Source organism: Dipodomys merriami, unplaced genomic scaffold (genome assembly GCF_024711535.1).
Source record: "Dipodomys merriami isolate MVZ:Mamm:240054 unplaced genomic scaffold, mDipMer1.0.p SCAF_20, whole genome shotgun sequence".
Lineage (NCBI taxonomy): Eukaryota > Metazoa > Chordata > Mammalia > Rodentia > Heteromyidae > Dipodomys > Dipodomys merriami.
In genome coordinates this window covers 24,474,524-24,499,938 of record NW_027203382.1, presented here as the reverse complement: position 1 = coordinate 24,499,938, position 25,415 = coordinate 24,474,524, and the positions used below count along the sequence as shown (strand labels likewise).

Genomic DNA, 25,415 nt, shown 5'->3' with positions numbered 1-25,415 from the left:
TCAACAAATAAACAAGGTATGGTGGTCCAATGTTCCAGCCTACCTAAAGGTGTGGTTTGGCAGTGGAGTACTTGAAACATAAGATCCTAAATTCAAACACGGGTACAACCAAAGAAAAGCAAATCTAAAGCTTGTCAGAATTCAAGACCTTTCACTAACTGGGGGTGTGCGGGGGGGAGAGGGAGGAGAGATAAGAATATCAACCATCAGACAATACCCTTTTTAAAAAAGTGCACAAGGAACACTTAGTAAAGTGATTTATTTTGTGGGCCACAAAACAAGATAATTTACTTATGTGTAGGGAGGAGGTTGAGAATTGATTCAATGGCTTAACATTAAGACAAAGTAATTTAAAAGGAATAAAATCATACAAAGTATGTTCCTTAACTGCAGCTTAATTACAAATTAGTAACAGAATTGTTTGAAAATTTCTAAATATTTAGATGTTAAATAACATAAAAAACCTAAGAGAAAATTATGAAACATTTGAACTGAATGAAAATAGACTTCAAAACTTAACCGGACGAAAGCTATGAGCAAAAAACCCAAGTGAAGTCAAACTCAGTACTGGCACAAAATTTGTGAGGATGTAGATAAAAGTAGTGTTTTAAAGAAATGCATAGCACCAAAGTGTATGTGTATGGGGGCAGAGGGGGGGGGGGGGGAGAGGCGATCCAAAGTCAAAATAAGTGAAATATCACAAGCCAGGATACCATGCTCATTGCTGCACTATTCACAATAACACAATGACTGGAAACAGCCCAGATGTCCTACAACAGATAAGTGAATGCAAAAAATGTGGTACCTATACACAATGGAATTTTACACAGCCATTAGAAAGGATAGTAGGTCATTTGCAGGGAAATTGATGGACCTAGAACAAATGTTAAGTGAGGTAAGCTAAACTCAGAGAGACAAATGGTGCATGTTTTCTCTCAGAAGTTAGACTGAATATAAACTGGAACATGGCAAATTAAGTAGGACTCTGGACATTCACACAGTGACGCCAAAGGAGGATATTCTTAGGAGTACAAAGGTGCAATGCCTATGTGTATCTGATCATATAAAATATTTACCAAAATGAACTCTAGGACATGGAAACAAGTTTTTTCTTTGTAGTTTGTTTTTAATTTTCCTTTTGCCTTGTTCGTGTCTTTGAAAAAGGGTGGCTGGGAAATAGAGGGACAAAGAACAAACAAATGCAGCACTGGCACTCACTAAACACTGTTGAAAATGAACCATACAAATTGTGGGTGGGAATGGGAGGGAAAAACTGGAAGGAGTGGCATTGTCCACTCACTACCTGACTTTATATAACTGTAAGCCCTCTGTATTATCACCTTTACAATAACAAAAAAAGTTTTCAAGTTGTCCCGTATTTCAATAACATTCAATGTGTCAGTTAACTGTAGGCAAATACCTACATAACTAATTCTATTTACCACCTCTCACTAGACACTATAGCTATATTATAGTATACTTTCTAAGAGACTTTTTTTCAGTGAATCTTAGGATGTTTTTCTAAGGTTAAAAAAAAAAAGGGCTGGGAAGGTAGCTCAGTGGTAGAGTGCTTGTCTTGCATGCATGAGGCCCTGGGTTCCATTCCTCAGCACCACATAAGCAGAAAAAGCCGGAAGTGGCGCTGTGGCTCCAGTGGTAGAGTGCTTGCCTTGAGCTGAAGAGCTGAGGGACAGTGCCCAGGTCCAGAGTTCAAGCCCAGGACTGGCAAGAGAGAAAGAAAGAGAGAAAGAAAGAAAGGAAGGAAGGAAGGAAGGAAGGAAGGAAGGAAGGAAGGAAGGAAGGAAGGAAGGAAGGAAGGAAGGAAGGAAGGAAGGAAGGAAGGAAGGAAGGAAGGAAGGGAGGGAGAGAGAGAAAGAAAGAGCGAGCCAGGCGTTGGTAGCTCATGCCTGTAATCTTAGCTGATCGAGAGGCTGAGATCTGAGGATCGCAGTTCAAAGCAAGCCAGGGCAGGAAAGTCCATGAGACTTTTCTCTCCAATAAACCACACATAAAACCAGAAGTGGCGCTGTGGTTCAAGTGAGCTGAAATGCTGGAGGGACAGTGCTCAGGCCCAGGGTTCAAGCCCATGACCACACACACATACACACACACACACAAATTATAAAAATTACATGTACTATAAAATTGTGACCAAATAATCTTTTAAAGATTATTAGATGGGTATTCTATTAAGTCACACACAATTCTAAACTTATTCCAACAGGTAATTTTTTTTTAATTGTATTTTATTTTATTTGAGAACATACTGTACAGAGGGGCTACAATTACATGGGCAGGATAATGCATACATTTCTTACCAAGCATTGCAGCCTCCTCCTTTGTTTACCCTTCACTTCCCTTCCCCTCCAACAGGTAATTTTTTAAAAAGAGGTATTTTTGATTAACAGGCTCTCACTTGATGCTAACTATATCAAGTATTTAAGCCCGCTGACCAAAGGGATAACTATACTTCCAAAAAAATGGGGGAAGGCATTCATTCCACTTTTCTGTTTTAAGACATGGAGACTATTTTTACTGCACAAACATCCTAGGAGGCTGATTCCATGAGCAAAAGGGAAGCTGAGAGAACAACTGTCATTTACTAGAACACTACAAAAAAACTGTTCAATATGAAAAGCAGTAACCCCAATTTTGGTAATAATTTTGAACCCTAGAAGAGCCCAACACCACCTTGCAGTTATAAAAGAAAGTTGAGAAATGCAAATTAATGTCACAAATGTTAAATTTTAAGATTTCAAGATTCTCATTTTATTAAAAATATAGCAAAATAATTGCATCATTTGATAAAATTATATTATAAAAACATTTAAAAACAATCCTACTCCCATAAATATAGACCCAAAATCTTACCTGGATAATCTGTAGTTCTGTTCTATTAAACTATACAAGACTAGGACAACTTTTTTAAACTATTAAATTTATCTATATATATATGTTCCACATTATATTCAAGTTTAATGTTGGTGGCAATTAGGAGTTCTCTAGATTATTCCTATAAAATATGTTGCCCCCCCCAATACCTTTAAACTGGTAGAAACCAATCTCTATTCTTTATGTGTAATTTTCACAGACTTGAATTAATGTAGTTAATTACCTAGCAAACAAAAACTAATCAAGAAACTACTACTCCATTCCAAGATCTGGTCTCCCCAAAACTGCTAATTTTCCAAATTAAAATGTATTTGCATTTAAGCTTTAAATATCAGGCAACAAATAAAAAACCCATCTTAAAAATACTAGAAAACGTTGCATTGGAAGTAGAGGGTATACGACACTAGGATGTGGGATCAGCATGTGGGCTCATCCCCAGCACCACCGAAAATGAAGTTACAGTAGATATGAACTGATCATTTTAATTGCTAGAAACCATGAATTACTTTAGATTGGGATAAAAAAAGAGATTAGTCACTAAATCTAACCTAAATATTGACCCCCCAAAAATCCTAAGTCACTTTAATTTTTTTTCTAGCTTTATTTTTCCTGAGCAAAAGGCCAAATTCAGGGCCTTGAATCTGCTAGGCAAGTAAGTGCTCTTCCATCGAGTTAAATCCCCAACCACAAATTTTTATTTTTTTTAATAATATTACTTTTAAGGCAAAACCATCAATAGTAGTAGTAATACTAGTAATAATAATGTCAATAAAACAAAATAAATCATCCACAAACCAAAGATTAAAGTAGGGAAATAGTTTTATTCTAACATTACTTTATATTTATTCTAGATACCTGCTTCCAGATGTGCAATTAAACCTTTTTAAGAGCACTAATTTTGAAATATAAAAATAATTTGAGTGACTATTACATTAGTAAATTAACATGAGAGAACACTAATCATACACAATAATTAAAATAAAAAATACAAAAACACTAACAGTGGAAATGGCTTGACTTCACCTTTTGTGGAAATGTAAGACATGACTCATTGATGAAGCCCTTTTCATGGATACAAATGTTAAGTCAACAAGTAAAAATGATTAAGTGAAATAAATCATAATCTATATTTGTTATATATGTAGGTTAAAAGTCAAATTTTAAAGCTTATTAGTAAACATTATAACCCTTAAATATGGAAATTTTTCAGCTGAGAACAGGTCTAGATTAAGTTTCTTCTTCTGGTTTTGTTTTTTTACTTTTAAAATAAAGATAGCAATACAAAAGAATAAAAAAATTATTTGACAAAAAAGTTTTGTAATAAATGCCAGGTTTATTTTTGAGTATGTCGTCTGACACTTATAAAGGTCAACATAACAATGAGCCTGTTCAAAAAATTCCAAACACAGAAAAGGTCACAATCTTACTAGTGTATATAATTATCAGCTATTTAGATGAGGTGGAAAAAAACATGGAAATAATTGTCCCATTTAAGAATATTTAACTCCCCCATGTATAACTAGGCAGTTTATAAAGGATCTCACCTGAAGTTATCAATTAGTGTGCTCTGCTAAAAAGTCAGAATAAGAGAGGGCACCAACACAAATGGTTCAGAACTGTGAGAAAGACAAGTCACCCCGTTACCAGGCTGTCACCTGGGAACTACCTCAAGTTTTCCTGACATATACCTTGGATGAGAAAGGATAGTCTTAAAGAAAAACTAAAATACCCTGAAAGAAATGGAAACTTACCAAGTCTAAGTGAACAACAGAGAAAAAAAGTCTATCTATATCTCTCATACACACTTGCACCTCTAGACCTAAAGAGCTTTGCTTCCATGTAAAAGTCAAATCCTACATACAAACCTAATTTCACTTTCTAGATCTCTTATGTTCCGGTCCATTTTCAACGTTAACTATCAGTTCTTCATGATTGGTATGATTATTTTAGTGCTGAATAAATTATCAGCAACAACAACAAAACAAAGCAGTAGGAATCAAATTAAATATTAACTTCCAACATAAAAAATATTTTAATGAAGATCCAGAGTACAAGAATACACTTAAATTTTAAAAGATTTTTTTATAGTCCCCACACAAACATGCACCCTCCCAAAACAATCTCTGTAACAACTAAAACAAGAGCAAGATGAAGTTAGATGGTTTATGAAATGCATAAACAAATAACTTTCCTCTAAAATACTTAGCTTTATTAGAGAAATGGTACTGAAAAATAACAAAGATCCAAACATATGCTCTATTCTACTTACATATCATAAATAAGACAGCTGTTGATGTAAGACACACACTCCTTCACAATCTTCCCATATGCATCCAAGCATTCTTATATCAGAATAAGCTGTTTACCAGCCAACATATGTGGCTGAATGATTACAATGACCATTTATACTTTACATAGTAAAGCATTTGCTAAAATTTTAATGTACACAGTGAAAAAAACACAGTAATTCTGAACACATGAAGATGATTAAGCAGCTTCATAATCAAATCAGGCTTCATTACTTGCAAAAAGGGCAACTCTTTCCATTCTCCACCAAATGCTTAAAAGTTTCAACAGTATTAACATTAAAACTCAAGTTGAAACCAAGTAACTTATGTGCTACTTAGCTTTAAATCTATAACTCATCCCATGAGGTAAGGCAACTGAGTAATTTGATTGTATTAGACTGCATTAAAATAATTATACTTGATTTTTTTAACATGCTAATTTATCACTTTTTGGAAATGTAACAATGCAAAGAGTTCAGAGACTACAGGTAATCGTTTGGGGAGAAAACTTTAGAACTATTGTCATTTAAATACTTTTCTGTGAAAAGCAAGCCTAATAATGATGGATGACCTATATTTTAAACTCAAGTAAATGCATCTTTAAACATAAAACAAGATCCTGTATATTCCTAGTCCTCCCTTTAAATATAATTTCTACACATCACTTATGAGAATATGATTGAGAGGTAATAATTAAGGCCATCCAAAATAGTCAACTAAATGGTTTGATTTGAGGAAAATAAAAGCATGTTCATTTTCAATTATCACAGTATAAAACAGATGGTCCCAAAACTGAATTGTTGTTTAATTAAACCCTAAAGTCTTCAAAACAGGACTTCTCTAAGTAAGCTCTTCTGCATACCACTTATATGCTTCTCTATGGGTGTCAATAGAGTAACCATTTAGATTACATATGAATTGAGAATGACTAACACATATAAAACTCTAGAAACAGTATACCACATTGTAGAAGGCACTAAAGCTTCAGCTTGTGCTCCATAGCCCATTTTGAAAACCCAGTTTCCTTTGCCACCTACTGCTGAAAAAATACACTGCAATAGTACTCATAATAAGCTTGGAAATATCAAGAAACTTCTAAAAGAAACAGTTACTGTGTGGGTAGACCCGTTGACTCTAAACACTGAATACTAATATATTTTTTTAGTATTCAGCACAGTTGCTCTTCCTTTTTGAAAGAGAACAGTAGCATGCATTGTCAGTTGTTTTATAATCCACTTATTTAAGTAACTTTAATCTGTAAAACTATTTAAAGAAAAACTGCTGTCCTAAGCAGTGAGCAAAAGAAAACACAATAGTGAGAATTTACCACAATCACTGTAAATCCTGTGAAGTAACTGTTAAAACATCTTACATACTTTGCACTTACAAGTGTGTGTATATATATCTGCACCGATTTCAAGCACATCAACCTATATATATTGAACTTTTTTTAAAAAAAGTAAAACAATACAAAATTCAGTAACTAGCATTTTTTAAAGAGTCTCCAATGCTTATCTCAAGTCTTTAGGGAAAATAGAAAGGTGGATCTTTGATGTTTAATTTGTTTGCAATGGTTCTTGGCAAACACTAACAAACCACACAAGTGTGTCAGCCACCATGGAAATGCACAGATTTTAGATGATGAGTTTGGGTAACATCTGGTATTTTCATGTTGTCCATGCTTTATTTTCTTACTCAGTAACAAGATGTCCACAACATCAACTAAGAGTTGGAGAAGCTTTAGAGTCTATCTTTATACTCCATTAGGTTTCCTTGCTGTTTACGTCTTGCTGAGAGAATGGAAAGCTTTGGATTTTATTCCAGCGTTGACTGTAAAGGTACATTAGTCCTATACCACTTCTGTTTTGGTAGTGAGGCTCTCTTCATTTGGCTGACAATTCCCATTCTGTTGTACTTTGCTTTCCTCAGTCCTTGGTGCATCTTTGTCATCTACTTCTTTGCTCACACTTGAATCTGGTTCTTTATTGTGCTCTTTCTCCTACAATATTAAAGTACATATTTACTACTTTCAACCTGTCTATTTTCACTAAATGATGTAACTTCATCTTTGGGGAATAAATAAAACTGGAGTCTTTTCTTCCACTAAAAATGCATGTATCTGTGTATTAATGGCTCATGCCTAGAATAGTAGCTATTCAACTTAGGTTGACATCTAAGGATGGCAATGGGAAGCCAGCCTGGGCAGGCTAGTCCATAAAACTCTTATCTCCAAGTAACCACTGAAAAGCTGGAAGTGGAGCTGTGGCTTAGATGGCAGTGCTGGCATTGAGCACAAAATCTCAGGGACAGCCCCCAGGCCCTGAGTCCAAGCCTCAGGACTGGCACATATACAAAAAGAAGCATGCAAAAAGCTATCAAAATTTGCCCTTTCTGCTTTCTTCAAAAGATGGACAATCCACAGAAATTAAAATAAGTGAAACAAAAATTCTAAGTGTAGAATGAATGTTATGAAAGACCTAAGAACAGGAGCTATATCTATTGAAACAATGCAACTGCTTTCAGCCGGGTGCCAGTGGCTCATACCTGTAATCCCAGCTACTCACAAGGCTGAGATCTAAGGATCACTGTTCAAGGCCAGCCTGGGTAGCAAAGTCTGTGAGATGCTTATCTCCAATAAACTCCTCAGAAAAAACTGGAAGTGGAGCTGTGGCTCAAGTGAGAGAGCACTAGCATTGAGCACAGAGGCTTTGGGGCAGTGCTCAGGCCCAGAGTTCAAGCCCCAGGAATGGAGAAAAAAAAAAAGAAACTGCTTTACAGATCCAATGAGAGGGCTGGGATGTAGCTCAGTGCAAAACACTTGCCTAGCAAGTGCAATGTCCTGGGTTTGATCCCCAGTACCAAAACAGAAAAGCCACCCCCCACCCAAAAAAAAATAGTTAAAAAAAAAATGCAATGAGAAATAAAAATAGGAGAATGGAGAAAATCCTATCAGGAAAGACTATTCTAGAACAGGCCAAATTCTGTCCTCAGCTTAAATGAGAACAAAGAATATGTGGCACATATTGAATACACATTCAATAGATATTACTGTTATCACCAGTGATGGCAAGAAACCTCTGCAATGAGAGTAAGTAAAAATTATGTAATTTTAGAACTCACGATGTACAAATATAAATATGCCTTAAGGATAGTAAACAGATACAATTCCATAAGTATTTAAAATATCCAAGAAAAAGTCTGCTTGGTGGAAAATGGCTTTCAACTATGTATTATTCAACAAACCTGACTTTAGCTATATGTTACAAAAGCAGTAACAGAAAGCCTCATCAAATTTGCAGAAATGTATATACTGAGGAAAATGGCATCAGGAAGAAACCTTAACCAAATATATTTATTAGCTGTAGATTTTCTAAAAAATTTTCTTATTGTATGCCACTCTCTCAATTCTCTATAAAGAATGCAATTGCACAAATACTGTCTCTTTAAATTTTAATTTTAAAAATTGTTAATATTAATAATATTTAACAACGCTAGCAATACACAGGATACAGCTGCTTCAAAAAGCTTGCCGTTTAGGGCTGGGAAGGTGGCTCAGTGGTAGAGTGCTTGCCTTGCATGCATGAGGCCCTGGGTTCGATTCCTCAGTACCACATACACAGAAAAAGCTGGAAGTGGGTGCTATGGCTCAAGTGGTAAAGTGCTAGCCTTGAGCTGAAGAGCTCAGAACAGTGCCCAGGCCCAGAGTTCAAGCTCCATGACCAGCAAAAAAAAAAAAAAAAAAAAAAAAGCTTGCCGTTTAAAAACAATCTCAGTTATTTTATGCCCAGGTCCTGATTGCTACTTACTTTAACTGAGGTGCTGTTCTTCTCCAGCTTCTCCTTCCCATCTCTGTCATTAGAACTTTTCCTAGTGGACGTTGAACGTTCTCTTTCTCTTCTTTCACTGATATGGTCCCTTTCTTTTTCTCTCTTTTTGTCTTTCTTGTTTCGACTGTAAAATATTGATATATGTCAGTAAAATTCTAAAAAACTACCTATTGTATTGACTAAATACCCTTATCTAATACAAGATCTCTAAAATAATCCACTACAAATGATACTATTAAAATGGTTTGACAAAAAAAAATGGGATGGGGGGGGCTGGGAAGGTGGCTCAGTAGTAGAGCGCTTGCCTTGCATGCTCGAGGCCCTGGGTTCGATTCCTCAGCACCACATAAGCAAAAAGAAAAAAGCCAGAAGTGGCGCTGTGGCTCAAGTGGTAGAGCATTAGCCTTGAGCTGAAGAGCTGAGGGACAGCGCCCAGGCCTAGAGTTCAAGCCCCACGACCGGACCCAAAAAAAAAAAAAAAAAGGGATGGGGAGCCTATGATCTGACCTGTACTCTTTAGCTCAATTCGATTTTTACAGATACATATCATTTTGCGGCAACCACAATGTGTTCACATAAAACATGACACACTGTCAGTTTGTATTACTTTTTAAATATTCAAGACTTATTTATCTACTGGAATAAGGACAAAAATAAGACCAAATACAGTTGGCTTGTATCTGTGGATTCAACAGAATCCATAGATTCAATTAACAACAAATAAAAAATATATGGGAATAAAGACACATCTGGGCTGAATATGTGGCTTAACGGTAAAGTGCTTGCCTAGAATGCATGAAGCCCTGGATTCCATTCCTCAGTACCACATAAACAGAAAAAGCCAGAAGTGGCACTGTGGCTCAACTGGTACAGTGCTAGCCTTGAGTGAAAGAAACTCCAGGACAGTGGCTAGGCCCTGCATTCAAGCCCCAGGACTGGACAAAAAAAAAAAAAAAAGTTGCATCTGTACTAAGTATGTATTTTTTTGGTGGTACTGAGAACAGGCATTCTACCACTGAATGATAGTCCTAGCCTTGACATTTTTTCTTGTCTCTAAAATAATATAACAATCGTTTACATAGAATTTACATTGTATTAGGCATTATATATAATCTGGAGATTAAAAAGTTCCCAAGAGGATGGTTACATCATTTATAAATATATCACTTTGTGTAAAGGTTGAACATCCATGGATTTTGGTATCCATAGGAAATCCTGGATACAATCACCCGTGGATTAGATGTAATTGTACAGTATTTTCTTATGTATTTTTCAAAGCAATATGGGAATAAAATGGACTAAAGAAGGAAAAACAAAAATAAAGAACCAGATGTAGTTCTAGGCAGAGCTGAATGACCACTAGCAAAGTTCAAATAACCTACTATTATATCACTAGCCTTCTCATAGGAAACATCCGGCCCAAAGGCCACAAAGTTATTAGGTACATGACTAGACAGACACATATGCTTCTTGTGAGCTGTCTGCAGTTATTAGCCTTTGTTGTGCAATTTTTTTTGGGGGGGGGGCGGGTGTCCGGTCCTGGGGCCTGAACTCTGGACCTGGGCGCTGTTCCTCAGCTCTTCAGCTCAAGGCTAGCTCTACCACTTGAGCCACAGCGCCACTTCTGGCTTTTTTTTTCTTTTTGCTTATGTGGTGCTAAGGAATCGAACCCAGGGCCTCATGCATGCAAGGCAAGCACTCTACCACTGAGCCACCTTCCCAGCCCCTGTGCAATGTTATAAATACCCAAATTGCCATTGGCAGACACAGGGAAAGGGAAGAGAAAAGGATAGGAAAAGATATGAAAAGTAACTGAAGACAAAAAAAGGCTGAAATAATAACTTAAAAGAGGCAAAAAATTGTACACTGGAAAAGATAACACAGTGCTGAAAGACATAAATAAGATTTAAATATTGTTAAGATTAAAATACCAACCAAGAGCAATATATTGTCTCAATGCAATCACTATCAATATTCCAATAGCAGCCAGGTGTTGGTAACTCAAGCCTATAAACCTATCGAAGCAGGAAACAGACAAGGAAGGAATCACAGTTTGCGGCCAGTCCTGTCAGAAAAATCTGCAAGACTCCATCTCCTAATTACTAAGCAAAAAGTCAGGGTGGAGATATGGCTCAAATGGTACACCTCCAGCCAACAAGTGACAGGCTCTGAGTTCAAACCCCAATATAAAAAGAAAAAAATACCAATAGCATTGGTTTGCAGATACAGAAAAACATTCTAAAATTTATATGGAATCCTGATGGATCTGCAAAAGACCATAACAATGTTTAAAATAAAAAAATAAAAAGCTGGAAGACTTCTTGATTTCAAAATAACTGTAAAATTACAATAACTGAAAATGTGATACTAGTGTAAGAATCAAAGGTCTGCAGAAGAAAGCCAAGAAATAAACTCTCATGTATAGGGGCCAAATTGTTTTTTTAAATTATTTCTTATTATCAACCTACCTCCTAGGGGATGGAGACCTAGAAGATTTTCTTTTTAAGGTTTTTGATGTTCTTGGTGATCTGGAAGAACTCCTGCTTCTCCTCCTCCGCCTTTCCCTACAAGTCAGAAATGTCATTTTTAAAAATCACAACTGGGTAAAAAAACAGTAGTGTAAAAAATGTAAAAGAAAGTTGGGCACCACTGGATCACACCTATAATCCTAGTTCCTTAGGAGACGAGATCAGACTGAGACTTAAGGACTAGCTTAACATACATTCATGATTCTTTCTCACTTTGTAGTTGGGTATGGTTTAATTGTCATCCAAGCTACAGCAGCAAGAGTAAAATAGGCAGAGATGGTAGTCTAGGCTCAGACCTGGGCAAAAGCAAGACCCTACCTCAATAATCAGTGCAGAACAAGGCTGAAAGGGTGGTTCACTGGTAGAATGTCAGCCAAGCTATCATAAGACTTGGTTCAAACCCTGGCACTGCCTTAAAATTTTTTTTAAGTGTGTATGTGTATATAAATGTAAAAGAGACCTTGATACTCTCAAATAAGTAGTATTCTTCAGAAGCCTGTTTATTAATTTAGACAGGATCTTAAGATATAGCCCAAGCTAGCCTCAAAGTCATAATTTGATTCCCTTAACCTCTCAAGTGCTGGAATTTCATAAAAGCACCACTACTCTTTATGTGTACTTTAACACCCCCCGCCCTGCCTTTTTGGTGCTAAGAGTCACATGAAGGGACCTCCTTCAAGATAAACACTTTACCTTTAAGCTACATCTCTAACCCCCTTAAAGGCCAGTTAAATTCACATTCTTTATAAATATGTACTATTATCTGATTTTAGTGAAGGTTAAAATATAAACCATAAATTATACAGACTTACAAAACCATCATGTAAGACTTGAAATGAGAAAGGGTATAGGATCTCATTTTTATGTTACAAATAAACAATAATTGATGTCTCATATTCTTTCCAAGTTAAATCTTCCTTAATAATTTATAATGTTTTTCCTATAGGTCCTTAGTCATTCATCTAACTACGCTTCTTGCTGCCCTCTGTGGAACAAATTTTCTGTGAACTACTATTCGGTATCTCAAAAAAAAAGGTATGTAAATTACTGTTTTATAGAAAAATTGCCATTCCCACTATTACTGCTATCTATCAACTTAATAATCAGAATCTAAATATGGCAAGGTAAGCAATAAATACCAAATAGTTTAAAAACTATGGTGGCTACTTGGGAGGTAAATACTGGGAGCAATGCAGATCCAGGCTATCCTGGACAGAAAAATTCATGAGACCCAATTTCAACAGAAGAATTGTGGTCTGGACCTGCCTGAAACAAAAAACAAGACACTATCTGAAAAATAATCAGAATAAAAAAGCATTGGATGATAGTGCAAATGGTCAAAAAGAAATGTCCTCAGCTGAGCACTGGTGTCTTGTGCCTGTAATTCTAGCTACGCAGGAGGCTGAGATCTGAGGATTATAGTTCAAAGCCAGCCAGGGCAAAGAAGTCCATGAGACTCCAATCAACTACTCAGAAAAAGCCCGAAGTGGTGCTATAGCTCAAATGGTAGAGTGCTAGCCTTGGACAAAAGCAGCTCAGGGACAGTGTGTCCAGGCCCAGAGTTTTGCTCTAGGACCAGCAAAACAAAAAAACAAATAAAAAGGGAAATGTACTCATTACTTGACTTATGAAATGGTAACCCCTGTACATCACCCTTTTTTTCTTTTTTTTTTTTGGGTCTGGTCGTGGGTCCCTCAGCTCGTCAGCTCAAGGCCAGTGCTCTACCACTTGAGCCACAGCGCCACTTCCAGCTTTTTTCTTTTTGCTTATGTGGTGCTAAGGAATCGAACCCAAGGCCTAAGGCATGCAAGGCAAGTGCTCTACCACTGAGCCACCTTCTCAGCCCCTATATCTCCCTTTATTATAATAAAAACGAATTTAAAAATTTTTAAATATCTAATTTTTTAAAGAGAGTAAAAAAAAGGGCTGGAGATGTAACTCAAGAGGCAGAGTGCTTTTCTATTAAGAATGAAGCTTAACCTTCAGTTTCCTATGAATCTTCTAATAAGCCGTTGTGAGAATTAAGTAAGATGAGACATGAAAAAGTCAGTAGACATAGTATTTGGCACATAGTAAAGTACCCAACGAAAGTCTGACATTACCCCTTATCTTTTAATATTAAAGGCTATTAATAAATTGTAAAAGCACAAATTTAAAAACCAGGAAACATCTTCCTTTATCCCAAATTGTTTTCAATGAAAACTCATCATTAATATTTGCTGTATTTTTTAACATCTTTATGAGACAATTTAACAAGAAATTCCAATTTAGTCATGGTTTCATAGGTTTAGATAACTCTGGGGAAGGCTGTCTTCTGCAGCCTTCCTATGGCAACGTGCTGCCACCTGATGGCAGTGTACCTATTGGTAAACTGAAAGGTCTTAAGACAAACAGCTAAGCTGACAAAGGACAATCAAAATTTCAGTGTTATACAGGCAACATGAAAGATAAAATATTAATCCAGGTGACTACGAAACAACTTTAAAAAATCATTTTTGGCTGCAATGCTTGATAAGAAATGCACTCATTATCTTGCCCATGTAATTGTAACCCCTCTGTACAGTATGTTCACAATAAAAATAAATAAATCAATCAAATAAAAAATCATTTTTGCCTGTTAAAATTTACCACGCTATTTCAAAGAATAGAAGACTAGTAGTTCAATCTAGATATATATATAATTTCATATATTACTATATACATAAACATTTTATATATAGTTTAAATTTTAGTATTTTTGAATACCTACAGTGACATCCTATCCTCCAAGAAAATAATTACAATAATCACCTGTGTTGAAATAGTGTACTGTAAAACACAGCTAAAATTTTTCAATTATCTTGTCCAACATCACCTCCTTTCTCATAGATTCAGTACTGTAGCAATCCTTCTCAAGAACTATTCACTTTGCAATTAGGGGAAATGTTCCGAGAAAAGACTGGTACCATTTTCAGTTTATCTTTTCTCTTTAGCTAAACTCTAAGTTCCCATTTGTCATTAATAAACCGCTTAGTGAAAAACATTAATTATTATCAAACCTGCTGGTACTACGAGATCGTCTGGAGGCATTGTAACTTCTGGGTGGTGTTCTGGACTTCTTATCCTTCTTCCTTTTTTCATCTACCTCTTTGGCTTTGTCCTTTTCACGCTCCTTTTCTTTGTCCTGCTCCTTTTCTTTTTCTTTGTCTCGTTCCTTTTCATGTTCTTTTTCCCGCTCTTTCTCTCTATCCTTTTCCTTGTCCTTTTCCCGTTCTTTGTCTCGGTCTTTATCTTTGTTCCTGCCCCGTTCCTTCTCTTTTTCACGCTCCTTTTCCCTTTCTCTCTCTTTTTCTCTTTCTTTGTCTCTATCTTTAACTCTTTCCTTTTCCTTCAGCTTTTCTCGTGTATCTTTTCTCTTGTCCCTTGAAAAGCAAACAGAAATAAATTCATAACTAAAATAATTCTACGCAAAAAGGACCTCCCCCCTTCAAAACTTACCAACACAAAATAATGTATAATGGCTACAGATACTACATATAAATTTCTATATAACTCAGGTGTACACAGAGCTGGTGAATGAAGTGATTACCAGGCTAAGTAGTTTGGAAACCTCATGAGTCACAATTATAGTCAGATTCAAGTTAAGTGACAATGAGTATTAATCCTAGATTACTAAAACAATCAGAAAAACTTACTTCTCTCATAAACATAAACCACAGATTTTTAAAACATGAAACCAATGACAGCTTATACATAATTTCTCTGAAGCTCACCGCGAACGTGAACGACTCCTTGACTTCCTCCTCTCTCTTGACTTGGAGCGTTTTTTATGTGGGCTCTTAGATCTCCGTCTATCTTTCTGTCTTGAATGCGATCTGTTGTGGGATCTACTTCTGAAGAAAAACAAATGTTAGGAAATCAAAACTTAGAACTTCAACTATAAAAAAGTTACGTCTTTTAAATAAGAAATTGTAAACATTTATCCTAATAGTATTAATAAATATTTTAAAACCCTCTTCATTAATTAGAAATTTTACCAGATGTCTCAATGTGTAAAACAGAAAGAATTAAATAGTTATTTCCTATGTCAGACTTACGTTGATATTTTCAGGAAAGACTTCCTTTTCCACCAAAATATTAGATGCCTCAAATTAAAGATTTTTCTGTTAGCCTAAGTTTTCACACCATATACTGTCTTTAACTCTTGGTTTGCTTGTAATCTGGTTATGATTCATCTTGACAGAGTTATGTGGCTCAGTAAGATCTATAAATGGGTGTGTACTAGTTTGCCACAAAAAAATAGAATGTGGTGTATGGTGTATAACATGTGTACACCGCTATATGTTATAGACTGTGATAGACAATTTGCTCCAGGAAAGTTAGAATGAACTTGTGACTTTAAATGAGCATCATTATTCCACAATACTGTGAAATTCGGGAAATTATGTAATCACTTAATCACAATCAAAAAAAAAAAAAGGAAGGGAGGGAGGGAAGGGATGGTAGGGGGAAAACAATGGAGGGGGTAACAATGCTCAATAGGAAGTGTACTCATTACCTTACTCATGTAACTGTAACCCTCTGTATAGTATTTTACAATAAAAAAAATAGAATGTGGAAGAAAATATATCACAGTACTTCATAACAGTGAGACAAAATAAAAATCATTACACATGAAGTTAAGCTAGTTGCACACAGCTTTAGTAACAAAGAAAACAGCTTCACCGGCTTTGGAGTTTTGACAATGCAGCCCTAAAACTTAGCTCTGACACACACACATACTAACCATGAGTTCTGACTAGTTCCTATCCTGTCTAAATTTTAGTCTGTAGAGGAAGAAGATTCTCACCTAGATCTCCCATAGGTGTCATAAGGACTCAATCCCATGTATGTAAAATTGCCTAAAGCCTTACAGAGTAAATATTTAAAACTTTTAATTCAAAGTATGATTATTAAAAAAAAGAAATGTGTACTTTTTTTTTTGGGGTCCGGTCATGGGGCCTGAACTCTTGGCCTGGGTGCTGTCCCTCAGCTCTTCAGCTCAAGGCTAGCACTCTATCGCTTGAGCCACAGCGCCACTTCCGGCTTTTTTCTTTTTGCTTATGTGGTGCTGAGGAATCGAACCCAGGGCCTCATGCATGCAAGGCAAGCGCCCTGAGCTTTTTTTGCTCAAGAATAGATGTGCCACACAGCTCTACTTCCAGCTTTTTGGAGTTATTTGGAGATAAGAAACATGGATTTTTCCCAACCAGGCTTGACTTTGGACCAAAATCTTCATATCTCAGCCTTCTGAGTAGCTAGGATTACAGGTATTAGCCACCAAAGGCTAGGTAATAAAAAATAATCTTTTAAAGTGCCTTTGCTTTTATGTACTTAAAGTTTAAAGATTTCTAGTCTAGTAAACTATGCTAAAATATAAATTCTTGCTTTATTTTCCTCAAAGCAGTTAATTTCTAACATTAATCAAACAAAGGAACTTCTTTTCTTTTCTTTTTTTGGTGCCAGTCTTGGGGTTGAATTTATTTATGGTCTGGGTGCTGTCCCTGAGGGTTTTTTTGCCCAAGGATAGTGCTCTACCACTTGAGTCACAGTTCCAACTCTGGCTTTTTTAGTGCTTAATTGGAGTTAAAAGTCTCCTGGGCTTTCCTTCCCCAACTGGCTTCAAAGCATAATCCTCAGACCTAGCCTTCTGAGTAGCTAGGATTACAAGTGTGAGCCAATGGCACCTAGCTTGAAACTTAAAAAAAAAAACACAACAACCAAAAACCTAAGCATAGGTTGTACCAATCACTTGCTTTCTACTTCACCATTTAGATTTAGAGTTCAAAATCCACTGCCCAAAAGAAATTAAATTTTAGTTTCAGCTCTATCTTACCTACCAACAATTCTGTGATTATGAATGCTAAATGAAATCAAGAGTAGGGATAATCTAGGGTTGGGATGTAGCTCAGTGGCAAAGTGCTTGCCTAGCAAGTGCAACATCCTGGGTTCGATCCCCAGTACCAAAAATGAAAAGACAAAAAAAATACAGTTTAAAAAAAAACCCAAACCAAAGAAAAGAGTAGGGATAATCTAGCCAAACATCAAGATACATTATCACTAGTAGTTTTTTCATTCTTTATAATTTGTAAAATTATACTTTTATAAATAAATAGTAACTTACTGTCATGTTCTAACAAAGTTCATTTCTAAGTTAGTTGCTTTTCATTAAAACATAGTAAAATGTCTTATAGTTCCTATGCTGGTCTATAAAGCTGACTTAAAAATACAACATTCCTACCATACTGATGTTAAGAGAAATGAACCCCAAGATAGGGACACAAGAGGTTTTTTTCTTTGTTGCTGTTGTTTTTAATGTACAACGTGGTTTTTTTTTTTAATATGTTTTTCCCCCATGACATAAACCCTATTGTCACTGTATTTGATTCCAGTACCCTGCATCTTGTATATACATTTTTCTAATTTGGGGAGGGGAAGGGAAATTACAAAATGCTAAAACAAGGATACAGACTGACCCATTGAAATGATGACATACAAGACACTATGTTGAAAACAAACTTGGGGGGGGGGGATAGGGACAGTAGGGGACAAACAAAGGAGGGGATAACAATGCTCAATAGGCAATGTACTCATTACCTTACTCATGAAACTGTAACCACTCTGTATAGTATCTACATTCCTACATTTTCTAACACTATCTCTCTGAAGAAAAAATCAAAAATTGAACAAAGTAGAAACATAATTCCCAAGTCCTAGCCAGAAACATCATCACAAGAAAAATCTTCCTCTCTCTTACCATCATAAAGGGAAGGAACAATGGCGAAAGGGAGCGTAAATCATACCAATTTTTCTTAATTGAAAAAGTTTACACATTTGTGGGATACAATGTGATAAATCAATACATATACAATATGTAGTAATCAAATGGGAATTTAAAATTCCATCTCCTTTAGTTCTTTGTAAAAGGTATAATAAACTCATAACCTAAAACCATCCCATTGCAGTGTGGAACTTAAGAACATATTCCTCCCATTTAAGGGTATTTTAGTGCCCCTTATCCAACCTTCTCTGCTTCTTTCCGTTTAGGAACTAGAAATTCTACTGAATGAAACTCTGTGAGCTCCCACATGGGCGTGGTTTTGTATCTGGTGAAGAACAGGTATAGAAGTATTGGAAAAGGCTGAAGAAGTACATAAGGTTGGCTCAAGAGCAAGACCCCTGCTAAGTCTAGAGGGTAGAGCAAGACTTGAGGAATTCCAGCTGCCCCTGGCAGGGGAGGGAAAGCCAAGAAAGGCCTGTTACCATCCCTGACCCTTGGAGCCTAAGAGGCTCCTTCAAGGTTAAGATCCTTACATCCAATATTTTTCAGTAACAGATTTTCCCTCTTTCTTTTAAAAAACGAATGCATCTTCTTTTATATCTGTTTAGGAACTTGTTAAGATTACATGTTTCTAAATGCATATGTAAAAACAGGATGTGCTGACCAAAAAGAACATACATGTATCTATATACCTGACACACATGTGCCAAGAGCTACTATTTTCTAATACTAGCTATATAGGTACACTTATATGAAAGTACTCTCACAAATATCAAAATCAGAATTTTTTTTTTTTTTTAAATTTGGTCAGGGGCCTTTAACTCTTGGCCTGGGCGCTGTCCCTCAGCTCTTCAGCTCAAGGCTAGCGTTCTACCACTTGAGCCACAGTGCCACTTCAAGGCTTTTTTTTTTCTTTTTGCTTATGTGGTGCTGAGGAATCGAACCCAGGGCCTCATGCATGCAAGGCAAGCGCTCTACCACTGAGCCACCTTCCCAGCCCCAAAATCAGAATTTTTAATTTCAATTTTCTCTTTAAACAGGGAAATACCCAAATATATAGTACTTAAAATTAAAATGTAAATAAAACATTAGCTGGGTGCTGGTGATGGTTCTCACCTGTAACTCTAACTACTAAGAGGCTGAAATCCAAAGCCAGCCCAAGTAGACAAATCCAACACTCTTATTTTCAATAAAGCAATAAGCCAGGGGTGGAGGTGTGGTTCAAAAATAGTAGAATACCAGCCTTGAATGAAAAGGCTAAGGAAGAACATGAAGCTCTTGAGTTCAAGTGCCAGTACTAGTGCATGCACACGTGTGCAAACACAGGCACACACACACTTTTAGTGGATAATGGATAAAATATATGGCTCAACTATCATAATTTCAAAAACACATAAAAGCTACACGGAGATTATCAGCACTTCAAAATGAGATTGAAGACACTAGTCTTTTTTTTTCCTCCTCAGGAAAGTTATTACACTTCAGTACAATTCTGTATTTCCTTGGTGTCTCTACCTGGTCCCCTTCTACGCACATATATTGTCAACATACAGAAATGTCCATGGTCTCAAGCCAATGTGCTTCTGGTTCTACTTTCCTTCTCCAACTCTGGCTTCTGCTGCACTGCTTTATTCCTTCTACACAAAATTAACTTCTTTCTCTTTCCCTTGGTCTTAACTTGCCTTACTGTAAGAGCTCAGAGATAATACAACCATATCCCAACAGATTTTGCAAACTAAACAGTAACAAAAGTACGTATCAATATTAGTAGTCAGGCAAGAATCAAAGAAAGGTCACAGTATCGTATCTCATTCTTTGATTCTCCTTGGTCACCACAAAAAAACCTCAACTGAGCTTGTAGGTAAGGCTGAATCCACAGCATCCTCCTCTGCACACAATTTACACATATGCTTATCCCTCTCTCCTTAAGACATGAGTAACATATGTAACATGCAACTAGTAACATAAGTGACATGCAACTAGTACTCAATACACTTTCACATTTCAATAGCCCTTTACACATGTTATGGAAGACCAGAAATTTATCACTTCAGACATGTCCATAAGGGACCTACATTCAAGATATACTGCATGTTTACATTTTGAGGTCTTCTTTGTATAAACACAAATCAATGACAGATTATAAAAAGAAAATTTGACTGTCAAAGCTATGATCATAAACCAAATAAACAACAGAAACAGAGTTTAAGCACAGCACAACAACAGTACCAAGGTTACAAGTTACTCTTGAAGTTTCATGCCTAAAAGTGGACAGAGGAAGCTCTAACCCCCAAAAGTACCAAGGTGCTAAAGTGCTCCATTTGATACAGCACTGGAGATTAAAAAGTTATATATAGTCCTAGAGAAGACTAGGAAAAGATGACAAAACAGCTGCAACTATTTTCAGCATTAGCCACTAAACATGTTCCCTTGTTTCCAGATAAGAATGTAAACAGATCTGCCACTGCTGTGTAAAGACTCACTTAAGAAAAACAAAAAAAAACTAGTCTTTAGATAGAAACTCAACTTCAAAAACTGAAAATTAGTTCAAACATTAAAATTAACAATTAGACAAAGTTCCATTATTATTACAGTATTATGATCAGAGCAATAGTTAATGGTAACCACACTTTCAGGCAAACACTAATTTACAAATTTCATTCTGAATTCTTGTATTTTTGACAAAACTTCTTAAAATCCTTTTTAAAATAAAAACTAAAAAGAAACACTAAAATATGGTGTTAAGAAATTCTCACCTGTGTTTTGATTGTGATCTTTTCCTTCTAGAATGGGATTTTGAGCTAGACCTGGACTTTGAGCGACTGTGGGAACGAGATCGACCGCCTTTTCTTTCATTGCTCTTTCCAGACTCTGGGAGGAAAAAACCACTTTGCAGTGTAAGCTCAGAACAATTAAAGATCCCAATTAATAATTAGGCACAAGTGGAATGTACCACATATATAGTGCAAGGGGCCTACTCTCTGCACATCCTCCTCCTGTGCAATTATCCTTCAGTAACATCCAAGAAAGTCATTGCATAAACTCGTTGAGTGCAGCCACCCTGCAGCAGTACATATAAACCAGATGATTATAAACAGCTGTTCGTAGTATTTTGTTGCTGCCATAATGTATGATTAAAACACGTCTGTAATTCCTATGACAGTGAATTTAATGCCTTCCTCTATTTATTTTGCTAGAATTGAAGTTTTAAGTACCAAGTATTAACTCAGAAAATCTACTCAAAGGTAAAATATTTTAAATTGGATTCTTATTTATCTGCTCAAAGGTAAAAACACTTTAGAATAGACTCCTTTACCCTGCTAAAACTTATCTGCACATTTTCTAAATCATGGTTTCTCTAGCATTAGAATTAAAATTTACAAAGAATGTAAACCTGCTTAATTGTAACATTTTTAGTGTACTTACTCTTTTTTTAGCTTCACAATATTATTCATACTTTGCTTTCAGGCAAATCAGTTCTCGACACTGATTGTGCTCACAAAGTTTCTAAGTAACTCTTTTGCTTTAATTTAGTATTACAAGAAAATACAATTCATACTAAATCATTCTTTGAGCAAGCCACTTACTATTTCTTGAGTTTCAGTCTTCTCAATGGTAAAATGAAGGAACTGAACAATACGATTTCTACAATTCCTTCCAGTTCTAAGGTTCTATGATATTTAAACTGCAAGGATATGGCCTTACCTGGTTCAATAGCTGCTGAGATAAATGACTGTGCCTCTCGTACTCGCTTCATTACTTCTTCTAATTCCTTAGCTGCAGCCTGAGGCGTCATCTCAGGGGGTTTTACTATTGCATTGTTGGAGTGATTTATTCTAAATTAAAAATATTAGTGTATCACAAATACACACATTTGGTGAAACATGAAACAAAAAAATGTTACACATATTTATAAATCTGAGGATATCTCAGAAGCACATTAAAAATGACATAGCTAAATGCAGAGTAACCTAAGTCAGCCTCAAAACCAAGATTCACTTTTTTATCCTCAACTCCCAAAAGCCAGGAAAAAAGAGAAAACTTCTTTAACAATAAAAAGACCAGATCAAGTATTTTCTACACATCTTACAATTTTAAGTTAACCTGTGATATCAATTTGAAAATGGAATCACTTTTAGATATGATTTTGCTGGTAACCTGTACAAGCTAGCAGGATAAAGAGAATACTGTGTATCAACCCTGTCCCACAGGTGAGTCAGACACAGCTTCAAATGTGGGAGGCATCTGATAAAACTTCTACTAAACAAGAGTGGCTTCTCTAACAGACAGAAATGAATCTGATGTGTCCTCCTCTGTCCCCTCCACACTAAGAACAGCTATTTATTCTGTAACCATAAGCTCCAGATCAAACTGTGTAACTGAGACAATCATGAAATTCAGATAAAACTATGGTTGTCTTAATAATCCAGAAGAAATACAGGATTATTAAGTACCTGAAAGAACACACCAATTTTTTATAAACAAGGAGGTGAGCAAATATTAAAAGTTAAAATATTTGGCTTGCTGGGTATACTTAATGTTATTTTTCTTCCTTGGATTTTGAATTTACCAAATTTTTAGAACTATAAGTATTATACTCCCATCTACAAATTAAGCTGTTCATTAGCCTCCAGTCCTTATTATACAACCAATATAACTTCTTAAACCAAATAAAGACACAAAACCATTACATATGGTTCATAAATAGTAAATCAAACCTTAAAAATAGGAAGTGACAAAATAAACGTCTTCAAACGTATTAGAAATATACAGGCTAAAATGTCGTGTATTTGATTTATACTTAGCAGTCTTCCTTTCCACAAATTGACAATTACTATTAAAAGAAAAAAAAAAAGAAAAAAAGAAAAAAAAGCCTTAACTACATAAAATTTAATTAAAAATTATAAAAGCCATTAAAATTTCTTTGTTTAGGATTTCTTACTTCAGTGGCCTGTCTCCAAACATAACTCCATTAAAAGCAAGGGCCCTTGGTACAGAATTTTGGTCTGCAAATTCCACAAAAGCAAACCGAGTTGGCTGAGTCTCATCACCTGCCATCCGTACAAACTTCACTTCTCCAACTTGTTTAAAAAATTCAAGTAGTTGATCAGCTGTTGTTGTCTGAGGAAACAAAGTGACACTTCAGTGGAATGTATTGTTGTTTTCTAAAATAAAATCCAGTAAACATTTTTTTTTTTGTGATGGTCCTGAAGCTTGAACTCAGGGCCTGAACACTGTCTCTGAGCTTTTGTGCTCAAAGCTAGTGCTCTACCACCTGAGCCACAACTCTACTTCCAACTTTTTGGTGGTTAACTGGAGGTAAGACTTACGGACTTTCCCGCCCAGACTAGCTTAGAACCACAATTCTCCTCTTTTAGCCTCCTGAGTAGCTAGGACTAAGTATGTGTGAGCCATGGGTGCTCAGCTAAGGTAAATATTATTTTATCAACTGAAAATATTTTTAAAAAGAATGAAGTACCGCATTTGGTTTCTTCTTAGTTACCTGGGAATTCAAATTTCCAACATAGACTGTTCTCCTAATTTCATCAATTTTGGAAGGGTCTACATTCCCCATAAGCGGTGGCTGTGGGATCTCTCCAAGTGTGGCGATGTTGGGATCTAATGCTGCTGCTGGTATAGCTCCCAAACTGCTAAGTGAAACACCAAGCTATATTAAAAAAAAAAAAAAAAAGCACAAAACATACATTTTCTATTTGTATCCAAATTATCATCTGTAATTTTGAGAATACAATAATTCAACAATGGAAAGTAAAGACTTCTAACTTTAAGCTATGTATATTTCCAAAACTGAACAATTGATTCTTATTAGTCAAAGTAGTTATAGTCTATAAAGTTTCATAAGCAGCATTACTTGATATTGGAACCACTGATCCTAGGAAATATGTAACACTAAGTATATGGAAGCCTCTAGTTACATTTTCATCAGGCAATAGACAATTTTCTTACGTACATTTCTGTTTGAAGGCTTCTTAATTAGTATATTATTGATTCATCAATCAATGTTATTGATTCACTAGCTCCTGGTTAGCACCCTACAACTCAGCTTATGTACATGTGCATTTTCTTCGTAAAGCCTATCATTGGTTACCTGTATTTTCCTTTTAGCACTATGCTAAATGACTAGAAGTATAAAAATTCAAAAACTGTGACACTAAACAGACTGAAAAATTACACGTTTACAGAATGTGTACTGAAACAAGGAAGTGCACCACCTATTTGATTTGGGAAATATGTATATCAGATAGCAATTGAAATTGCTTGTCAAGCACAATTGTCAAGCTCTTTATAATCTTACTACTTGGGAAATGAAGAAGGGTGAGAGTTTGAGGTTAGTTTGGGCAAAAAATTAGAAAGAACTGTAAAAGAACAAGCCAAGCATTGTGGGGTACGCCTGTAATCAGGTACTAAGAAGTCCTAGGAAGACTGTATCTCATGCCCAGAAGCGGAGACCCTACCTATCTAAGCAAAAAGCAAAAGGGTAGGAGGCATGGCAAGCTTATATACCAAGCACAAGTCCCTGAGTTCAAAAATTCAAAATCAAAATTTGTTTTTCCAAAAAATGACCACAAAGTCAATGCTAGTACTACCCAGAGAAAAGGGGACACACAAAAATTTTTACCTAATATAACTGAATTCACAAACAATGAGGATTAAACTGTACTTCAAACCCATCAATTGTCAGTTTCTGATTAACAATCGTAACATTTCATTTTGCCAAATTATTAACATAAGCCTTGTATCAACATTGTGGTTTTATTATTGTTATGCCAATTAAACAGATTAAGACATAAGAAAAATTAAACAATTTGCCCAAAGCTACTTAGCTACCAGTAAAAGCAGGGTAACAAGCATCAGACTTTAGGAAAAACTTCACTGTAAGCTCTTACTTTACACTGTGGTACACAGAAACCTTTGAAAAAGCTTCCCAGAGCTTTAGTAAATTCAGTTACTAGTAACATACTAATGACGATGTTAACTATACTGTGAATTTAAACCAGAAGAAACAGAACATCTTAAGAGTTTAAAAAGGGAAAAACTGGGCTGGGAGTATGGCTTAGTG

The 25,415-nt window shown here is 35.8% G+C and overlaps 1 protein-coding gene across 2 annotated transcripts in view; it reads right to left on the bottom strand.

Moving 5' to 3' along the window:
* Window positions 1–3,693: 3,693 nt before the first annotated feature.
* The window catches only part of Srek1 (splicing regulatory glutamic acid and lysine rich protein 1), a 39,253-nt gene continuing 17,531 nt past the window's right edge, over window positions 3,694–25,415 (bottom strand). For both annotated transcript variants that reach the window (XM_070031262.1, XM_070031263.1), the window contains exons 4-12: window positions 23,838–24,002; window positions 23,277–23,455; window positions 22,040–22,170; window positions 21,091–21,205; window positions 15,288–15,407; window positions 14,574–14,936; window positions 11,476–11,571; window positions 8,987–9,131; window positions 3,694–7,179 (exon numbers count right to left, since the gene is read on the bottom strand). In XM_070031262.1, coding sequence (XP_069887363.1) covers window positions 7,030–7,179; window positions 8,987–9,131; window positions 11,476–11,571; window positions 14,574–14,936; window positions 15,288–15,407; window positions 21,091–21,205; window positions 22,040–22,170; window positions 23,277–23,455; window positions 23,838–24,002 — 1,464 coding nt within the window. In that variant the 3' untranslated portion in view covers window positions 3,694–7,029. The remainder of the gene's footprint in view (window positions 7,180–8,986; window positions 9,132–11,475; window positions 11,572–14,573; window positions 14,937–15,287; window positions 15,408–21,090; window positions 21,206–22,039; window positions 22,171–23,276; window positions 23,456–23,837; window positions 24,003–25,415) is intronic.